At 45.3% G+C, this 19,982-nt stretch overlaps 1 protein-coding gene across 1 annotated transcript in view; it reads left to right on the forward strand.

Annotated features, from left to right (window-relative positions):
- Positions 1–18,632, forward strand: part of LOC126443027 (uncharacterized) — a 34,165-nt gene extending 15,533 nt beyond the window's left edge. Inside the window, exons 4-9 of the mRNA XM_050090874.1 lie at positions 516–724; positions 7,681–7,935; positions 9,346–9,526; positions 12,234–12,439; positions 14,923–15,256; positions 18,478–18,632. Of these exons, the coding sequence (XP_049946831.1) occupies positions 516–724; positions 7,681–7,935; positions 9,346–9,526; positions 12,234–12,439; positions 14,923–15,256; positions 18,478–18,632 (1,340 nt within the window). The remainder of the gene's footprint in view (positions 1–515; positions 725–7,680; positions 7,936–9,345; positions 9,527–12,233; positions 12,440–14,922; positions 15,257–18,477) is intronic.
- The last annotated feature ends 1,350 nt before the right edge of the window (positions 18,633–19,982 follow it).

The raw sequence follows: 19,982 nt of genomic DNA on the forward strand, positions 1-19,982 counted from the left end.
GGGTCACCAGAGCTATAAATGTAACATTCTCCCCTAGTGAAGTGGTTAAGGTATAAACTTGACAAGTAGAAGCTTGTAGGTTCAAATCTCATCAGATGCAGCAAAATTTTTTTATTTTTAAATCTAATCGGACGACTTTTATTATTATTTTTATTCAATTAATCAGCTTAAATGCAATTATTCTTGTACTTCTAATAATGTACCGTATAACATTTGTAGTCCTGTCGACTTCTTTTATTTGTTCTCGTTTTTCTCCCAATCGTTCTTTTTTGTTTGAAATCTGCCCGTGTCGCCTGTAATCGGCAACCGAGTGCCGACCGCGACTCGTGTAGCCCACAGTGAGGACCGTGTCAGGTGTTCAGTGACGGTGAGAAATCGGACGTCGACTGTCGTTAGCTCGGTAGCTGCCACTCTGTCTGAGCACCGCGTGTCTCTCGGCTCCCGTCGAGTGGCCACCTTTCCTCTTTCCTGTCCATCGCAGTCAGAAAACTGAATTTCGACTGCCCGTCTCGCAGGTTCGGTGCGGAGGCGGCGGTCGTGCCAGACGCCGTCAACACCGGACGGCGGGGGCGGCGCAGATGGCGGCAGCAACTCGAGCACCCTCAAACGGCACCACAGCGTCGGGGGCGGGTCGGCCCGGAGCTCCGCCTCCGCCTCCTCGTCCAGCTCGTCCACCCCCGTCAGGGAGCCACCCCCACCGCTGCCTGTGCCGGCAGAGTCGGAGGTAAGAGAAACTTGCGCACAGGTGCGTACCTCGCATGCTACGTCTGCACCTCTGCGGATACGCAAATCGCACTGGAGTGCCCGGCAGAGGGTTCGTGGAAACACTTTTGCGATACTTCTCTATTATTTCCAGTCTCGAACAGTGTGTGGAGAAAACGAACATTTATATATCTTTCCGTGCGAGCTCCGATTTCCCTTATTTTATTACGTCGAGCGTTTCTCCCTACGTACGTCGGCACCGATTAAATATTTTTGCATTCGATGGAGAAAGTTGGTGATTGAAATTTTGTGAGAAGGTTCTGTCCGCCGTAACAAAAATAGCCTCTGATTTAATGATATCCACCCAAATCCCGTATCGTGTCGATAACACTTTCTCCTCTAGTTCTCGGTAATAGGAATCGTGCTCCCCTTCTTTGAACTCTTTCGATGTACTCTACTGATCCCATTTGGTAAGGATGCCACACTGTGCGGGAGTACTCCAGGTTGTCAATAAAACTCAGTCTTCGATACGCCTCCCCCACAACATTTTCTGTGTGTTTTTTCCAGTTTCAGTTGTTCTTAACTGTAATTCCCAGGTATTTAGTCAAATTTACGGCCTTCGGATTTGACCGATTTATCGTGTAGCTGAAGTTAAATGGATTACTTTTAGCAGTCGTGTGGATGAGCTCACAGTTTTCATTATACAGGGTTTGCAAACGAACGTACTGACACGTCACGTCAAAACGACCACCGATTTGATCGATATCGACGTCTGAAGTCGACAGTTGTTCAGTAGAGTACCGAGACCCTGTTGGCAGTATAAAATTTTCTTTTCCTCCTACTCCATTTTTCCTAACATTATGAAACCCTGACAAGTACAGGATGGTTATAATTAAACTTCTGCTACTCGAACCAGGGTAGGCAGAGAACTGTTTACGGTACGGGTATCCGACTTTATAGGAAAGACAATCAGTCTGTGCACTCCAGGGTCTGTGTTGTCAGTAGTGTTACTCTCACGACGGGTAATTGTCTGTGTAGCCTTCAAAATCTTTAAGAAATAATCTTGTAGGGATGTCCATTACAGTCGGATAACCTTGTGAGCAGCACAGTCAAAACAGGTAGTAACCCGTGAAGTCGAGATTTTGTTGTTGTGATTGATGCAGTATACGTGTAAATAATTTCTAAATTTTATAAGTTATTTGTGGAGTAAAGAATTTAATTATGTACAATACGTTTTGGGATCAATAGGTAATGAGTGTTTATGAACGGATATAAATGTGTTTTGACATAGCAGATCACAATGGTGCTTTACGTGTGATATTTTTTCTCTTCGAGAGGGACGTTATTTTCAGAGTTGCTCGAGTGCACGGTCGAGTCGTAATCGAGTGCGGGTCCTCTGTAATTTTTAGGAATGGACATAGAACTGATACTCCACAACCCTGAGTCGGTTTAGAAAATATTCTAGGGAACCACGGCCAAACTTCGTTACAAACAAATCGCGCGCGGACTTCGAAATATCGGCGCGAAGTTTGAGGTACGCGGTAGGCTGTCGCACGTTATAGTCGCGTGAAGGATCGGGTGACTCCGACTGTGATTTATTGACATTAACTTAATAATAATTATCAAAGAATTATCGGAAGGGATAGTAAGTGTTCCCGATGCTTAAAGTGTGAGTCGATTTACGGTTTGAATAAAACAGATATTAATCACAGAATAGTCAGGTAGTCGATACGTTGCTCAGTGACCCGTAAACAGATTGCGATAGAATTACCGGAATGATCATTTCAGTAATTAGTGACCACCACCACACACACACACACACACACACACACACACAACAGAAAACTAACTACTCTTTCTGTCAATTACATTTGGAACGGACGAGTTTTGTTTATGCTCGTTGGTATCAATAAACTTCATCCAAAGTTGAAACCTTACAGACTGTGTCGTGTTCCTTCAGTTTGGTAGAACAGTAGACATTATAGTCTACACTACTATCTACCTTTTTTCACAAAGAGAGCACTTACCTTTTTCTTTTAGAGGAAGGTTTCTGCTCCAGTCACCAGTCTTCTCAAAACGGAGATAAGGGTGACGCTCACACGTAGCACTACGTCACCGTGATCGACCGCACACATGTGGCCCCTTTCTCCCTCCCTTTTCATGTCGAATGCCCCGCGATATACGCGCGGTACGACTAAGGGAGGAGGTAGAGGAGAAGAGAGAGAAGAAAAGGAGAGAGGGCCTAAAATAGGAGGTGACACAGTTAGGTGCCGGTATCAGTACGGCGTCACGGGGTCAAAACGTGAGCGTCGGTGTAGGCGCCGACTCGGGTCCGGAGGAGTTGAGTGGGGTTTTCACTCGTAAAGACGTTTCGTCAAAATGACGGCAGTAGCGCTGTCGACGCACTGACGGAATACGGAGAGGTCATCTTGTAAAAAGGAGAGGTCGTCTTGTAAAAAGATCAGTAAATAATAGTGGGCGCACGTTATATTTATATATTTATTAAATTTCTCACGCTCCCACTTTTTACAAGATGATGATTTTACATCTGGCATTTCATGGAGAGCAAATATTTTTCTTAATTTATCGACAATTTTGAGCTTGACGTCCTGCAGAATATGTTAATGACATAAACTCAATCACTTGAAAATGGCATAAAAGGCTGGAATGTAGGTCGCAATTAAATAAACAACAATACAGTAAAATGGCGGTGTGTTAATTTAAAAGTTATTGAATGACTGTTGCTCAACAACATCAAAAACTGAGAACTCTTATAGTTTACTCTTGCAGTTCATCCGATGCCCTCCACACGCAACTTCCTTACAGTGTTATTGTGGTTCACACACTAATGTTTCATGACAGGATTACTACGTGCTATGCTACAAGGTCCTCAGAAAGGAAAAAAGGCTGAGTAAGTAGAAGAAGAGGGATCTGGGCCAAGAAAAATGATCTGCAGTAAAAACTATGTGTACGAAGTGTTTTAGAGTGTCTGTTGAAATATAATTAATGTTAATCAAGTATAGTTTACATGAAATGCTTTCTTTCTGGAACTTATTGCTTTGCTCATATAAGGTACGGTTTTTCGAAACCTACACAAAATTGAATTACATTTTAAAATTAACTCCCCGTTGGAAACCAGTTTCATAATATTTTACATCAATAAAGAGACAGAAACCTTTTAAGCCATTAATGATAATTTATATAAAATTAGAAGTGTGTGAAATTTTACAATTTAGTTTCGTTACATTGTGCTCCAGATTTTTCTTTTCCTCTTCATTTTTGGAAACAGAAATATGTCATACAGGGATAGGCTGCAGCATCGGTGCAGTACTGTTTCGGCCAAAATTTCACGAACTGGCAATGAAATGCATTAGGGTGGTACAAAAGCTCAGCGTAGTTTTGCCACAAATCTGTTTTTATTTCCTCACTGACATCGCCGAACTTTGCCAGTGGTAGTCCTTATCGAATGTTCGATCTCGTAGGACACTGAACTGTTAAAATCGATGGACGTAGTGAGTGTAACTTCACATCTGAGAGCACCTGTCGTTCAATTTTTGTCTCACCAACCGGGGTGATTCCACTGCAATGACCGAGCCTCAGTTGTGACGTATTTGCGAGCCCTCATTTCGTCACCTTTTGTGATGTGTTTCAGTTCTGCATTGTTTTTGACTTCATCTAGTGACTTCTGAGTAACTCACATTCATTGCTGTTCTTACGTGAAGTTCAACAATTTTGAGGAAAAAAAAAAGAAAAGAAAATTAAGTCACATGCTTCATACACCATAAATATCACTGCGTAAGAGAGTTTTTTTTGCCAACATCAGCTGTAATTTCTCCAGCTGTGACTCGGTGACTGTTCGTAGTCATTTCTTTCCTTTTTTTCCACAATTCCGCAGGTCGACAGTGTGGCAGGGCATCGCGGGCGGTCGCTGCCTTCGACTTCTTCACGACCTTTGCTGAAATGCTTCTGCCATTTATAAACCCTTGTGTTATTCCTAGCAGCAGAATCACCAATAGCAATGTTTGACATTTCTATGACTTTTCTGTATTTAATTCTATTTTTATACCAAAATTTAATACATATCCTCTGATCCATTTTTAAGCTAAATAGACAGTTGCAGCTACTGTCAGAACATGTATTATCTTCTCGACAGCTGACGACAGACTAAATAGCCGGGCCGGGTAACACTGTACAGACACCTCTAAGACCCGTGTGTTAACAGAACGAGGAATCAAGTGCGCAAATCGGACTAATAAGACGGGCAAAATTAGAAAATTTCTGTTACATTTTAAATGTAACTGGTGTTGGCTGCTCTGCTGGTCCATTTTCATCTGACCGACACAAACAAATTACGGAATGGAGTAAGAAAGGTGATGACCTACCTTTCTGCAAGTAGTGCCGTATCCGAAGCAACTGTCCTGGCATTTGCCTCTTGCGATTTGGGAATCTACAGCGAACCGGGGCCAGGCGGCGATTCCAACTGCCGTCTTCCTGAAAGTGTGTTTGCCACCTGCATCGCCCTCGCTTCCTCCCCCTCCTCCGCCACCCACACAGCTCATCTGCCTGCCACCATTATGTCGCATAACACCGTAGCACACCCTGTCCTAGAGAGAGCCCTGATTTTTTTTGTGTGTGTGTGTGTGTGTGTGTGTGTGTGTGTGTGTGTGTGTGTTAAGGCTGTCCGGGTTGATAAAAGATCCTGGTATCAGCACAAAGTTTACTCCCTCAAAAGCCAGTCACCATAATACCTCCCCCCCCCTCCCCATTGTCCACTCACTGAAATTGCATCACTTCATTGGCCTTGCTAAATTATTAGAGTGCACAAATTTAGCACTGGCAGTTGCAGGCTAATAAAAATTACGGTAACGTCGTGAGCAAACCTCCTGAGGTGCCTACCTCCAAACTCGTATTTTGTTTTGTTTATCGTATTGCGTCGGCAGACCGAGGTTACGGATGCTGAGGTAGTTGAGATAACAAATCTGTAATCGAACAGTTACCGATGCGGATCTGCCATCTGGGTTAGCTTTTTCTACAGTACTCTGAAATTGCTCGAGGTCTGTTCGTTTCGCACATTCGCCGATTTTCCAGCCTCCTCGAGTTACGTTTGCAGACGTCAGGGACTTGTTCCCTAGGCCACAAAATTTTGCACTTGGGATAGAGTCTGGCACGTTTTGGAGCTATGAGTTCACTTTCCGGGACCGTATTGTCTGATTTTTTTTTTGGGCTCTGTACGTGCTTCAGCTTACGGCCTGGCAGTAAACGGAGTACGTATTTCTCAGTTTTATGAGAAAACCGTCTCGTATATTTTTAATTAATGAAATTTTATTTTCACTTGCTGATAAGTGGATTGTCTTTGCTATTGGTTAGCAAGCTTGCCCAATCCTACTTACGCTTTAACTGATTTACAATGTTTATGACTAAATTAAGTCACCAAATTGGCACAATTTGTGGTTCAAAGGTGTAGTAAAGTACCAAATATTACATTATTTTTGTTTATGTATTAAGATATAAGGAATGTAATGCTTTACTGGTTTATTAATATTGTTACAGAAACATTTCTCTGAAGATGAAGGGGGGGGGGGGGGGGAGGGAAACAGCTATGTCACACATCTTCTGCCTGGTGATGACATGGACGAGGTGCAGTCTCAAAAATTGTAGTATTTGAAAACGAAGTTGTAGCTTTCAAATGCATTGTACACAGACAGAAAAATGAAGTATTGCAATGACAGTGGGTGTATTAATAGTATAAATGCCCCTCAGCTGACGTCCGTTAATAATGTTACACAGACAGTTACAGAGTAGGAGGTATGCACCGGGGCCAGGGATCCGCCAATTTCAGTTCAGACTGTGTGGCTCATCAACACGCTGTCATTGCCGTACCAGGATGAGAAGAAGAGCTGTAGAAGTTGAAATACTCGAGAACCACTTCAACAGGGATGAAAGAGTATTACATAGAGATAGTTTAGGAGTAACAGTAATGACTCACCAAATAACAGAAGTGCGGCCAGTTGCATACTGTGCTGGCTGAATATCTATCCATTACGGTGTATCCACTCCTGTGTGGGCCGTTGTCATTTTCGTGTGAAACTGGTAAAGTCAAAAATTTATTACTTAGCTGATTCTTTTGCTGGCTTTGTTGCCTTCTTCTGTGAGGTACAACGGTCTCAGTATTTTCCTGCATGGAAAAATGTGTAATTTTCCAGTACCATTTGGTTTGTCGAGTAACTTCAACTATGAAATAATAATAACTTGTTCGTCAGTGCTTCTTTCTCAACCAGGAATCTGTAAACCCTAAAATATACAACACCCATCTTCCACATAATACGATATTTATCCTCTCAAATGAGCTACAAAATTCTAACTGCTTACTGTGTCTGCACAAAACTTGTCCGTCCATTTGGACTCGATTTGTGAGACTCCCTCTCAAGACTACTCCTCTCTCTATATGCAATTACATTTGTAGGCCACAGAGTTTAATCGATTGTGTCACTGACAGACATCGGTTAGATTAACTGATACGTATTTTTTACATAAATTTAACAAAATTTATTGTAAGAAAGATTTACATAGTTTTGTGTTAAGTAATTACCCAGATCACATTAAATGTAAGCAGCTGTGCACAGAACACAACATTTTTGTACCGTTATTAGGCTATCGGGCAACGATAGCGAAATTATCGTTACCCGTCAGTGCCGGAAAGTTCACGGTACGCGCAGGGCTCGATTACGGCACGGTCTGTCAGACGGGGTGTGCCGAACGGAGCGGACGGCGACTCTTCCCTTCGTACAGTAGAAGCCCCGTGGCACAATTCAGAGACGGTCGGGCACTGTCGGAACCCGACGGACGCACCGTTCCGCACGTACTGTTCGACTGCCCGACCCAGTTCGAGTTTACAATTTAACTAGCTACATCTGCGTAGCCTCCGAACGTCTCTCTAGCACTGACGTTCACCGCGTACCACTACTACGCTGCTGGCAGGTGGAGGAGGAGCTGCCGCCGCCCCCGCCGGACATGTTCGAGAGCACGCTGAGCCTGGACTCGCTGCCGCCCCCACCGCCGCCGCAGCCGGCCGAGCTGTCGGGCAGCCGGCTGAGCCTGGCCTCTCTGCCCCCGCCGCCTCCGCCTTACCGCCCGCCGCCCCCGGCACCGACGCCCGCGCCGCCCTCGGACGTCTCCGCCCCGACAGACTGCGCGTCGCCGATGCGCCGGGGGCCGCTCGCCGCCCCTCCTCCGGTAAGTACCCGTCACGAACGGGGGATCTGAGTCGCGTAGCAGTAGAAGTAGAACGGACGAGTGATGTACGTACGCAGTCATTTGCGAGAGGTGTTTTTCGAATATTTTTGTTATGACGAAACATTTATAATGTGCTGTTCTTTTTATCCGAACGACTACTCGGAACGAGGTCAGACTTGAAAGGAACACATTTTGTAAAGGAAAGATTGTTTTAGACCTGAAGATGACAGCAAAGTCTATTAAAAGTTCTTTTAAATAAGGAAATATTTGTGCCATCTCACCTGTAGAATGTTTATGGAGCAGAAGTGACTCGGGTCAAATCGGGGTGACGGGAACCACTCGGGAGCCCATTTTTTAAATTTCTCGGGTAGTGATAAATGGTGCTTGGAGGCTGGAATGTTAAATTAATTTTGCCTCTAAATGAACTTTCAACTTTTTTCACAAATAAAATATTCTCAGTCGATTTGCCGAGCCCCGGTGTCACGTCGTCACGACGTTCCTACTGTAGCCGGTGGATAGCAGATTCCTCTGTCGAGGGTTGGACGGATAGGCGGTGGGGTGCCTTCGGAGGACGTCACTTCTGGTGAGGGGTGGTGGGGCTGCCTGGGGGTTCTGGGTGTCGAATCCTGGTGCTGTGGAGGTATTTTTGCTAATGCCGAGTACCGTGTGGATCTCAGTCGGAAAACACTGTCAGAGTTGACGAGATAGTGGCGTACTCGTATTTATACGACCTGTCTGACGACCGGACGGCACACGGTGCCGTCACCTGGGACATTAGTTCACGGCCGAGCTATGCGAGGGATGTGGCGTCGGCAAATATGTGTCGGTGAGAGTCCGATGTGAAATGGGCAGAGGCCGCAGACGAAATAGGCTAGCAGCTCTGAGATTTGACACCCGGACCTCCCTCCGCCCACCTGCCACCTTCGGTCGTGAGACCGCGACTGCCACACCGGTCGGGCCCTCGGCAGAGGAGTCGACTGTTCGGCACGTACGGACTGACGAACTGGAGACGAACCCGACAGACGGGAAACTCGTAAACTCGTCGTGACGACACGACACTGCGACTTGGTCGATAACCCGAGAAGGCGACGTTGACGAAATTTACCGAATGACTGCATTCTGGTATAAGTTAAGGGCTCAAAATTTACTTGACGTGAACGGTGGGCTGTTCCGTATGTCCTTATTTTTGAGAGGCACTATATGTTCGGCCAGCAACTAGATTCAATTTTTTAAATGAAGGAAAATGCTCTGACGAGGTATCGGACTCGAAAACTGGCTACGAAAAATTAACACCGTGGAGAGACCGAAGAGAGAGATTACAGACGTAAAATGTACGTACACCTCAGTTCCACGAACCGCATCCTACGGTACTGCTCGCCACCTCAGAGTTGGTCCCGTCCCGTGTCGCAGGTGTACTCGGCGCCTCCGTACCTGGCGGAGCTGAAGGCGGCGGGTGCGGCGCCGTGCGGCCAGCCGGGGTCTCCGCTGGCGAGCAGGCGGCCCGGGTCCCCGCCGCCTCCGACGCCGCCCCCGGCGACGCCTCGCAGCCCCGTGCCGCTCGCCGAGACGCAGCACAGGTCGCGCACTGCCGGTGAGTCGGCATCCCACTTCTACTGCCTTCCCTTCCCTTCCCTTCCCCTCCCCTCTCTCCTCGACCTAACCCGGCCGGCGGGTTCAACCGTCGGTGCCCGAATGTGAATGTAGTACAGCAGTAAACACACGATAAAGTGAAAGGTGAAAATATCAATTTTTGAAGAACCGAGTGGTGGCAGATTTACACAATTTTGAACTCTTAAGTAAAAGATCTGTAACTTGGTATGTACATCCCATTCTAGTTTCGTAATTCACACACACACACACACACACACACACACACACACACACACACACAAATGTTTTCCACCACTCGGTGCCTAAAGTATGACGACGAACGGAGAGAAGCAGCTGAGACTGTTAAATTCTCGGGATTACATCTCGACAATACATTTGACGGGGAGGAGAACTGCCGAAGTGGCTAAACCGAATCTCTATTTGCAGCACGAATGCCGTCGGTCGCAGGTGACGTAAAAATAAAAGAGGTGGCACACCGTGCTTACTTTCGTTCCGTGATGTCGTACGGGATTATTTTCTGGGTTACTCGTTGAGCCGAGCTATAGTTTCCGGGTCCAGAAACGTGTAATGAGAATTATTTGTGGTCTGAACTCTAGCATATCCTGCAGAGCTCTGTTTAAGGAACTAGGTACATTAATTACCACTTACAAATATATTTACTACTTAATAAAATTTGACACTTAAAAGTATATCTCTTTCCTCAAACTGACGTCTAAGTTCATGTAATCGACACTGGAAATAAGGATAATCGTTGCAAAGATTTAAAGTCACTTGTTTTGGTCCAAAAAGGTGTATATTGTTAGGCAACACACGTAAGGCCGGTATTACACTTTCAAATATCTTTGTCAAAAATCTTTGTCAAAGATATTTGATGGTGTAATAGGAATCAAATGTTGTCCAATATTTGATCAAATGTAGGGCCTCGCTGTAGATTTGATCAAAGAAGTTGCTTGTCTTCTGTTCACTGCAGTGTGACATGTTACCGCGTGGAGCGCTAGCATCGCTGCAGCGTTCTGTCGTCTGTAGTGTTTTTATAACCATTGCCGGTAAATACAATTGGTGTGTGCCGACAACTACAAAATTAATAGAGGTGTATGGAGCTGATGAGACGCTTTACAACGTGAGGCACCCTGAATACAAAGATAGATTAAGAAGATTGGAGACCTGACCTGACCCAACCCAACCCTATCCTGTAGCAAGGAATCGGAGTGTTGGAGTGAGCCTGTCTTCTGAAGATGTAGCAGTTCTTAAGTGAATATTGTGCTTTGTGATACGAGGATACACTTCACTGAGCACATACAGAGATGTATGCTCATCCATTCTTAAGTAATTGATGTAATGCACTACCTGACGTCTTGCACTGTTAGCTCACGTAACAAGTTTTTTATTGTGTTGTCGTAAAACCCACGACTTCCCCCAGATTAGATTAATTTTTCGTTCCATAGATCTGTGTTGAGGAGATCCTCGTGGATGTGGAACATGTCATTTTTTTAAAGCTTAAATAACACTACTAATGGTATGAATAAATACAATACATCATTTGTTTCTATTAAAAATTTCGTCAATGGAGTAGAAGGAGTTGGCCACTAGTAAGTCTTGCAGGCCCCTTCTAAACTGATCTTTATTTGTAACTAAATTTTTTATGTTTGCTGGCAAATTATTGAAGATGAGTGTTCCGGAGTAGTGGACCGCTTTTTGAACTAAAGTAAGGGCTTTTAAGTCTTTGTGCAGATCATTTTTGTTCCTGGTATTGTATGTATGAACTGAGCTGTTTGTTGGAAAAAGAGATACATTATTTAGGACAAATTTCATTAAGGAGTAAATATAGTGAGAGGCAGTAGTTAGTATACCCAATTCTTTGAAAAGGTTTCTACAGGATGTCTGTGAATTTACTCCACAAATAATACGTATTACATGCTTTTGGACTCTGAAAACTTTTGTTTGACTTGAGGATTACCCCAAAATATTATATCATATGACATTATGGAAATAAAGTAGGCAAAGTATGCAAGCTTTGTCATTTGTTATGTCACCTGTGTCAGCTAACACTCGAATTGCAAATACAGATTTCTTGAGGCGTCTCTGCAGTTCTGTGGTGTGCTCCTCCCAACTGAGTTTATTATCAAGTTGTAATCCAAGGAATTTAAGACTGTCAACCTCGTATGTACGGTTCCTTTTTTTCCCCCACTTATCTTCCGCATGTGCACACAGTGCAATTGCGGTACGTGCAACTGCTGCGGTTAATAACAAGTTGTTGTCGGCCATCTTGAACTTTGACGAAAAATTTGATGACAGTGTAATACCCCTTCTAGCGCTATGTCAAAGATCTTTGTCCAATATATTTGACGGAATATTTGATCACACCTTTGATCAAATCTTTGACAAAGAAATTTGATAGTGTAATACTGGCCTAAGCAACTTGTCATATCCGTACGGAATTGTGCATCAGATTACTTTCGCCTGTGTCACGTTTTGCCATTAATTACGATGCGCTAGAATAGTCACAGAAGTGAGCACTGTGTGTGTGTGTGTGTGTGTGTGTGAGAGAGAGAGAGAGAGAGAGAGAGAGAGAGAGAGAGAGAGAGAGAGAGGGGGGGGGGGGACACTCCACTCACCATCCCTGCCGGTGTAAACGACGATACACTGTACGGAATGCGGCCGACTGACCGGAGTGCGGACCTTTGCAGGGAAGAAGATCTCGTTCGCCATCCCGGCAGAGAGCCCGGGGGCGGACGGCACGCGGTCCCTGCCGCCCCCCGCCTCCCGCAAGCCGCCGCCGCCCCGCCGGTCGGAGTCGACGCGGCTGACGACGCTGCCGGCTCCGCAGCAGCTGGCCCCACCCCCGAAGGACTTCCTGAAGGACCTGCAGAGGGTCATGAAGAAGAAGTGGCAGGTGTGTGCCGCTAGGAGCTGTGTTTTAACTGACAACTTCCTTTTCGTGTAAAGGTGAAGTGTGGCTCACCGGCAGAGTGATAAATGCGGAGGAAAGGTGGCGCGCGATTTGAAGGACGTGTGACAGTAATCCACAGTAGCCCGTCCAACTCTGCTACACACTTGAGATGACCGCTACAAAATACCTGTTATTTACAAATCACTACAAATATTTTGTACGTTACAGAAAGGTAAAATGACGGATTGGAAGAAAGAAATTGAGATGTGCATCAATCTCAAAGACAGTATACGCTTTTAAATGAACAAAACGACCTGCAAAATTGGGAATTCTAGCCAACTTTTAGGCCTACCAGTTCTGCGTAATGCGAAAGATCCCGCAACCGTAAAAAAGGTAGTGAAAGATTTTACTCGATTTTCACGGTTTTCAGTACTATTTCATTAGAGTACTGTTATTGATTTTGTATGTAGGTCTTTGTAATGACTTTCCAAAAATGGCACACTCACACAACAGTAGAACAAATATATACGAGTTATTTTAAAGATATTACATACAGTCATTTTTACTCTGATCACAAACAATAATTAAATATAATTGAGAACAAAGACATATAGAGCTCAATTAAGAAATTTCTCTAAAATAATTATAATCTTCCTAAAGTACGTACATTAAAAATGTCAACCTTATATGTAAGAGCTTGGCAATGACTGCTCGAAAACGAGGAAATCTTTTTCTAATTTATTTTGTGACAATTACGTGCTGCCGTAGGAGAAAAGACGAACACGGCATAATGTACCGTTCAAAATCGACTGTAAAGTAAGTTATAATTCTCCTAGCGTATCTTGGCTTACGACTTGTTCCTTTCATAAATTTGTAAGTGATACTAATGCATCTGATGTGTAATGCTTCCATTTTGGATTCTAGAAAATGGCCAGAGGCCGAAATTGTACGATTCTACATCGAATAGAGAAAATGTCAGCCGAAGGCAGCACTCGTCACAGCTGTAGACCCTATCGTAGTGAAGATGTAAAATCCTAAGGACTCGGGTTCGATCCTAGGATTTTCATCTGTCATTTATCACTTCTTTCACTTCCTGTAGTGTACGTCAGTGTGAAAAATGCCGAGTTACACTGCGGTTCAGAATCCACTTCTAACTGCAAGGCACCCTCTGACTGACTGGGTGGGTTTTTATTTTTTGATATTAGAATTTCGAGTAAATGGTATGTACCGAGGATCAGAAATTCCTGTCACAGGAAATGGAAAATCTGCGACCGGGCAAAGTTCGGAAGAAGACGAGGATACAATTCGTATTGATGGCAAACAGGTGCTCGTGTTTTATCCACAACAACCGAGTTATGTAATCCAGTAATATCTTCAAAGAAACCGAAAGTTGGGGCTTTCGGGGGCGAGGAGACAGATATTGGCAGAGGAATAAAAAGTAATCTGGAAATAGGAAGTATTTCTTAGGAGGTCAGAGATGCGATTCCTAAGAAGAGTACCAGGGTACACACTCTGTGACAGGAGGGGGAATGCAGATACCAGAGGAGAAATGGGAGTGCAAAGCTCGAGTTAGCTTACCGAGAAACATGGGAACGACCAGAAGGACTGTGTCAACAGAGTAAAAGACGACACAGTGTTAAAATTGGTGCCCCGACGCATGCGCTGCATTTTGTATTGCGAGCAGGCGCACCATTTAATGAAACAATAATGATATCAACTTTCATTATATCAGTCTGCCGCTACAGACAGGTGTTAATATGCAGTAATGGCCCACTCGAAGCATTATAACGGTGCAATTGCATCGGATCCCAATTAACCACTTACTCGATAACTAATTATCTCGTAGATGACTGAGATTGTGCACCAATCATAAATTTTGTCTCACCTGACTCGCATTTTATTTTATATTACTGCCACTCACTCGGACGTAAGACAACACAAGTTATCGTTGTGTTAGCTGAAGCAATAGTGAAGGAATAGGTACGTGCTTGCAGTTGCAAAACCACAACAGAACAGGCAAAACAATTTTGCTCGAGGGTTTATGACGAATTATTACCCAGTTGACAGATAGTGTTTGGGAGGAACTAAGAAAAGGTGGAAAGATCTGTAATTTGAACAGAGATGGCTTAACAGGCAAATGTCTAATAACACGAGAAAGAGAAGGAGAATTTTATGTATAAGTTATATTTTTGTTATCGGAGGTTCAAATACGAAATATTCATCGCACCTGTATTCTACGTCAGTGATTCTGCTCCTCACACAAATGTATAATGTTAAGGGACGGTGTCGTTTTCATTAAAACCTGCCGTGTGTATGACTTTGTGTCATTTAAAATACTTACAATCAAATAACGAGGAATATTTTGCCAAGGATTTTACTCACATTTCAGTGGGGGACACGTACAAATGCCACGGATGCCTTCGGGGAACGTGATGCGACCGTGCCGTAATGTGAGAGTGTAACACTTTTCTGCCGGTCCACTGCAGGTCGCACAGAAGTGCAAGGCGGACCTGTCGACGACACCGCACGAGGTGCTCGGATTCCGCGACGCGCCTCCCCCGCCGCTGCCGCCTCCGGACGTCCGGCGGGAGAACAGTGTGCTGGACTGGGTGCAGGAGCACTACGGGGGCGGCGGGGGCGGTGCGCCCCACCAGTACAACCTCTACGAGAACGTCTACCTGGTGGGGGGCGGCGGGTCACCCGGCCACGCGCCGCCCGCCGTCAACGGCCAGCACTGCCCGCCGTACCGTCACCACCCCCACCCCCAGCACCAGCACCCGGACGGGGCACCGCCCCCGACAGCTGTGGACTACCGAGCAGGTGGGTGCCAGCTTCTGCCGGAGACGTGTCGTGCACTCGAGAAACACGGGTGTGTTCCGATGTACTCTAGTGTACTACTACTCTGACATACATAGAAAATTAGTTACTTTAACAAAAATTCTCGTGAACCGGTTTACTTTTGTAGCAAATAGGCAGGCCTCGTTACCAGAAGTAGTGACATTAGAAGTGACCACTTGACTATTTACCTGATTTCTTTGATTTGTTACAGTTGTCTCGGGTTTCTACAACACAAAAAAAGACACAGTCTGGTTAAAGTGTTCTGTTTGTTGTAGCAGGAGAAAAGAACCAAACTTTACACTAATACAAGACATTTTAGTAATAAAAGGATGGACTGTGTATCAAAGTGACCTCAGTGTAAACACGTAGCCACACGGAGCGGGACAGAAACCCTCGTGGTTGCAGCAGTGGTGACATTTAGAACTCTTTGACAGTGTACTCATTTTATGTGTTTGTCTTGACTTCAGTTGTAATTAGATTAATGATAGACACACAATTACAACTCCAGTTTCCTTGTAATAAATTGCTTCACATTCGTCAACTAACATGTTACACTAATTCATCAACATTCCTCTCTCTCTCTCTCTCTCTCTCTCTCTCTCTCTCTCTCTCTCTCTCTCGTCCTCTCTCTCTCTCTCGTGTGCCCACCTTTCATTACTTCGGGCTTTCAAATACACTCACATAACTCCAAGTACCCTGTTAATTTTACAGTAAATATAATTTCTCACAAAGCTGCCAGTCAGTGGTGCAAGCAGTGCACATTAATACTGTAGCTAATGAACATTTTCCAGTTTTAAATGAATAAAAATTCACTGGAAAATAATAATTATCTATACAAAGCCAAGATTTTATCAAAATATGGAAGAGAGGTACTATGAATATCAAATGTATGTATTATCTGGTTGTGCAGTAGTTTGGTGTTTCATGTTCTGGAATATTACTCGGCACTGGCTGTCTCATTGTAATACCTGCACCATTTGTGAAACTCCAGTAGATGTGGCGTGTCTGTCTCCTACGTGTTCGGTATCATGTTACACGTCTCGTGAACGAGCTTCCCTGTGTAACGTATGCAGAGTTGTATCCTGAACTTTTAAATTCAGCTTTTTTTAGTGAAATTTGAGTAATTGCTGATCTAGGTCACTAAATTTATTTATATTGCAGCACACGAAAAGCTAATAAGAAAGTTAGCTCAGTCGAGGGAGTGATTTTTCATCCCAGGAACTTGGTGCGTTCCTTAAGACGCAAATCAAAAAAAAAAAAAAAAATTTGTGCCTCAAATAACTTCAAAATTTATTACTTATTACATCGTGGAACACACAAAATACTACACTTGACAAATATATATGTAAAAGTAAGACCACAATGAGCATCCGAGTTCACAGCCGCGTACCTATTTATAAACTTTCAACAATTGATATAATTCTTCTTTTGTTAAAAGCTATTACAATTCGATTTACCACACTCTAACCATTTTAACAGACAGTTTATTTAGTGTTTCTATCTAAATTTGTGAATCCCTTCTTCTACAAATTTAACTTCTCTGATACAAAAATGTGATGTTCTTCATACAGTCCACAAATTGTCGGTCTTTTGTGAAATTTGTTGCTCAGCTTATGCCTCGTCAAATGTCCTTGTATATTTCTTACGTTACATACAGAGTCAGGAGGAAAGGTATGTGCTCGGACGAGTGATAGTATTTGTGATTCTTAATGAAAAAAGTCATACGAACGTATGTCCCGAATGAAATTTTCACTCTGCAGCAGTGTGCGTTCTGATAAGAAACTTCCTGGCAGATTAAAATTGCGTGGCGGACCGAGACTCGAACTCGGGACCTTCACCTTTCGTGGGCGAACGCTCTACCTACCGAGTTACACGAGCGTGACCCGCGACCCGTCCTCACAATTTTACTTCTGCCAGTACCTCGTCTCCTACCTTCCAAAGTTCACAGAAGCTCTCCTTTGAGCCTTACAGAAGTAGCACCCCGGGAAGAAACGGTATTGTTGCAGAGTGAAAATCTCATTTTGGAAACATCCCCCAGGCTGTGGCTAACGTGTGTCTCCGCAATAGCCCTTCTCGCAGGAGTGCTAGTTCTGCAAGCTTCGCCAGAGAGCTTCTGTGAAGTTTGGACCGTAGGAGGCGAGGTACTGGCGAAAGTGAAGCTGTGAGGACGGGGCACAAGTCGTGCTCGGGTAGCTCAGTCGGTAGAGAACTTGCCCGTGGATGGCGGAGGTCCCGAGTTCGAGTCTCGGTCTGGCACACAATTTTAATCTGCCAGGAAATTTCGACACATGTCCTGATCCTAACAGTTTCTGAAGAAACTAGTTCAAACAGTGGGGAACAGGACAAATGTGGGTGATAGTAAACAAAACATTGTGATCTAATCTTTTGTTTGATTGTCTACATATCCTCTCGTAAGCAGTTTACTCTCGTAGGCAACTGCTCTGTTGCCGATCTAAGTTCTTTCGTACAGTTTTCTACTCGAACACGTGCTCGTACAATGTGAGCGAGGAGTTGCTCCTCTGTGGAACTCTGTGCTCAAAGATGTAGCTCTCGAACTGACCCCCGAAGACAGTAGTACGGTGGAGTGAAGTCGGGTGACCTCGGTGGCCTAGAAATGACTCCACAGTGGCAAAATCAGATTCCCAGGATACATTTCAGTGACGTACTGTGTCACTGGCCGTGCAGAAGGCGTAGGAGCTCAGTCGTGCCGCAAGTACGTGAGATGTCGCGGGAGGCAGTAAAGGTGACAGTACGTAGTGTGACAGACGCCTGCGGTATTCGAGCAGCCGAATGTCGGATACGGTTAAGAAAACGGCATACATTCACTCAAAGTTTTACGTTCAGAATCGTCAGTACCGTCCCCTCTCGTTACTGACCCCCTGTAACCGTACACACTCTGCGTCGTACCGTTCCCTTATTTTTGTACGAGAAATTGTGGTTTTGCTAGCAGATGTAAAAACAATAAAGTACCTGCCACTAGCTTGCTAGTACCACACAATATTAGCTTTGCTAATTTTGTTATGCTAGAAAAAAATAAAATACTCAGATTATTATTTAAAAATGCTAATTGTCTATTCGGAATTATATATTGTCGGTAAAACCCGAAAATGACAAGTTACGAGATTGAAGTACACGTGCTCGTGTTAGAGTTCTTCACGAGAACTGCAGTTCGGAGTGACTGACGTTTCACGCGCCTTCCGCAGGTCCAGCTCCGGGCTCGCGGCTCTCCCGTCAGAACAGCGTGGCGGCCGCCATCGCCGCCAAGAAGAGGCCGCCTCCGCCGCCCCCGAAGCGCTCGGAGACGACGCAGCTGACGACGGCGGTCCCGCCGCCCCCACCGCCGCACCCCTCGCGCTGACGCCGCCCAAACGGCCGGTAGAGCTGCGCCCCCGGCCGTCCCCGCGGCCGCCGCCACCACCCTTGCGGACTCATCTGACGGCCGGCGGGGTCGCGCCGGGGTCACGGGAAGTGCGCGCCTCGGAGGGACGCCCGTCTCTACGTCTGCGGTCTTCGGAAACTGTGACGAACAGGACGACTCGACGGTCGAGTTACGGGGCGGTCACTCTGGTTTTCCGGTAACCTCACTACCGTTTGCCAAAGTTTTTTCGCACGTACGGTGGCCGAGGGACCCGCCACCGCACGACAGCTGTAGTCGGACCGTCCCTACGGCGGTCGGACCGAGCCCTCGGTGTCGGAGTGACTTTTTGTAAATATTGTGCCGCAGCTACGGATCGGCAGGCGGCCACCTCTAGTGTGCGGGGAGAACGGTTCTCACGGTCGACGGTATCTTGTCCGACATTTTCTTTTTACTGCGAATCTTTTGCAGTGCAGAAATGTACATGGGTATACTAGTTTCCAGCAGAATTGTATTTTAATGAGCTTCAGAGTTTCTGAGAAAGAAAATTCATCGATCGACAGTTGACGACGATATTCCGGGAAATAAATCTTCCTCTGTTATAATTCACTTCGGTTTCTATCTATTTGTTCTGAGGGTAAAGGCCTCATCGTCGGACACTTCTCGCCACGGTACAGCCCTCGAGGGACCGCCGAGTAGTGAACACTGCACGGACGTGGTGACGATTGTGATGTCGGTGATAATTTTATACCGAAACTTCGGCTTCGAACCGGGTTACGACAGAACGATCTGACGCTCGTGACACGTAGACCCCACCCACTCTTACTGAGCTATCCCACTGTCTGTCTACGAGGAAGTAACGGACACTCTCGAGAGGTGGGATACTTTTCCCGCCTGCCACGTATGTCGTATTTCCGAGTGTTCGGAGCTGTGCCTGCCGAACGTAAATACGAAGCCGACGATTGTGCCACTATATTTTCTGCTTTTGAATAGATAACTGAGAAAAGAATTCAGTTGTAGGTACAGAAGATTTATTTCGCGAAATAAAACAGTGTCCGTCTTCATCGAATACAGTCGAGGTTTCATTTCCCGATTGCTCCAAATTCTCTGTCCGTAATAGCTCGCCGAACGGGTCTGTAATTCTCGTCTACGATGGGTCTCTGTTGCACCGGACGTCAGCTGTAGGGAGCCGAGGCGCGTTATTCCATTCCCCCGCGTCAGCCAGAATAAATTTCGTCCCCGGTCAGATCGCACGATCTCGGAGTGCTGCCCCGTGAGCCGAGAAAGTGAACGGTGTGTACTGCTGCAGCGAGAGACCAGCGTGAGGTGCAGGCTGCTACACCACACCGGAAC

Source organism: Schistocerca serialis, unplaced genomic scaffold (assembly GCF_023864345.2).
Source record: "Schistocerca serialis cubense isolate TAMUIC-IGC-003099 unplaced genomic scaffold, iqSchSeri2.2 HiC_scaffold_1420, whole genome shotgun sequence".
In the NCBI taxonomy this organism is placed as follows: domain Eukaryota; kingdom Metazoa; phylum Arthropoda; class Insecta; order Orthoptera; family Acrididae; genus Schistocerca; species Schistocerca serialis.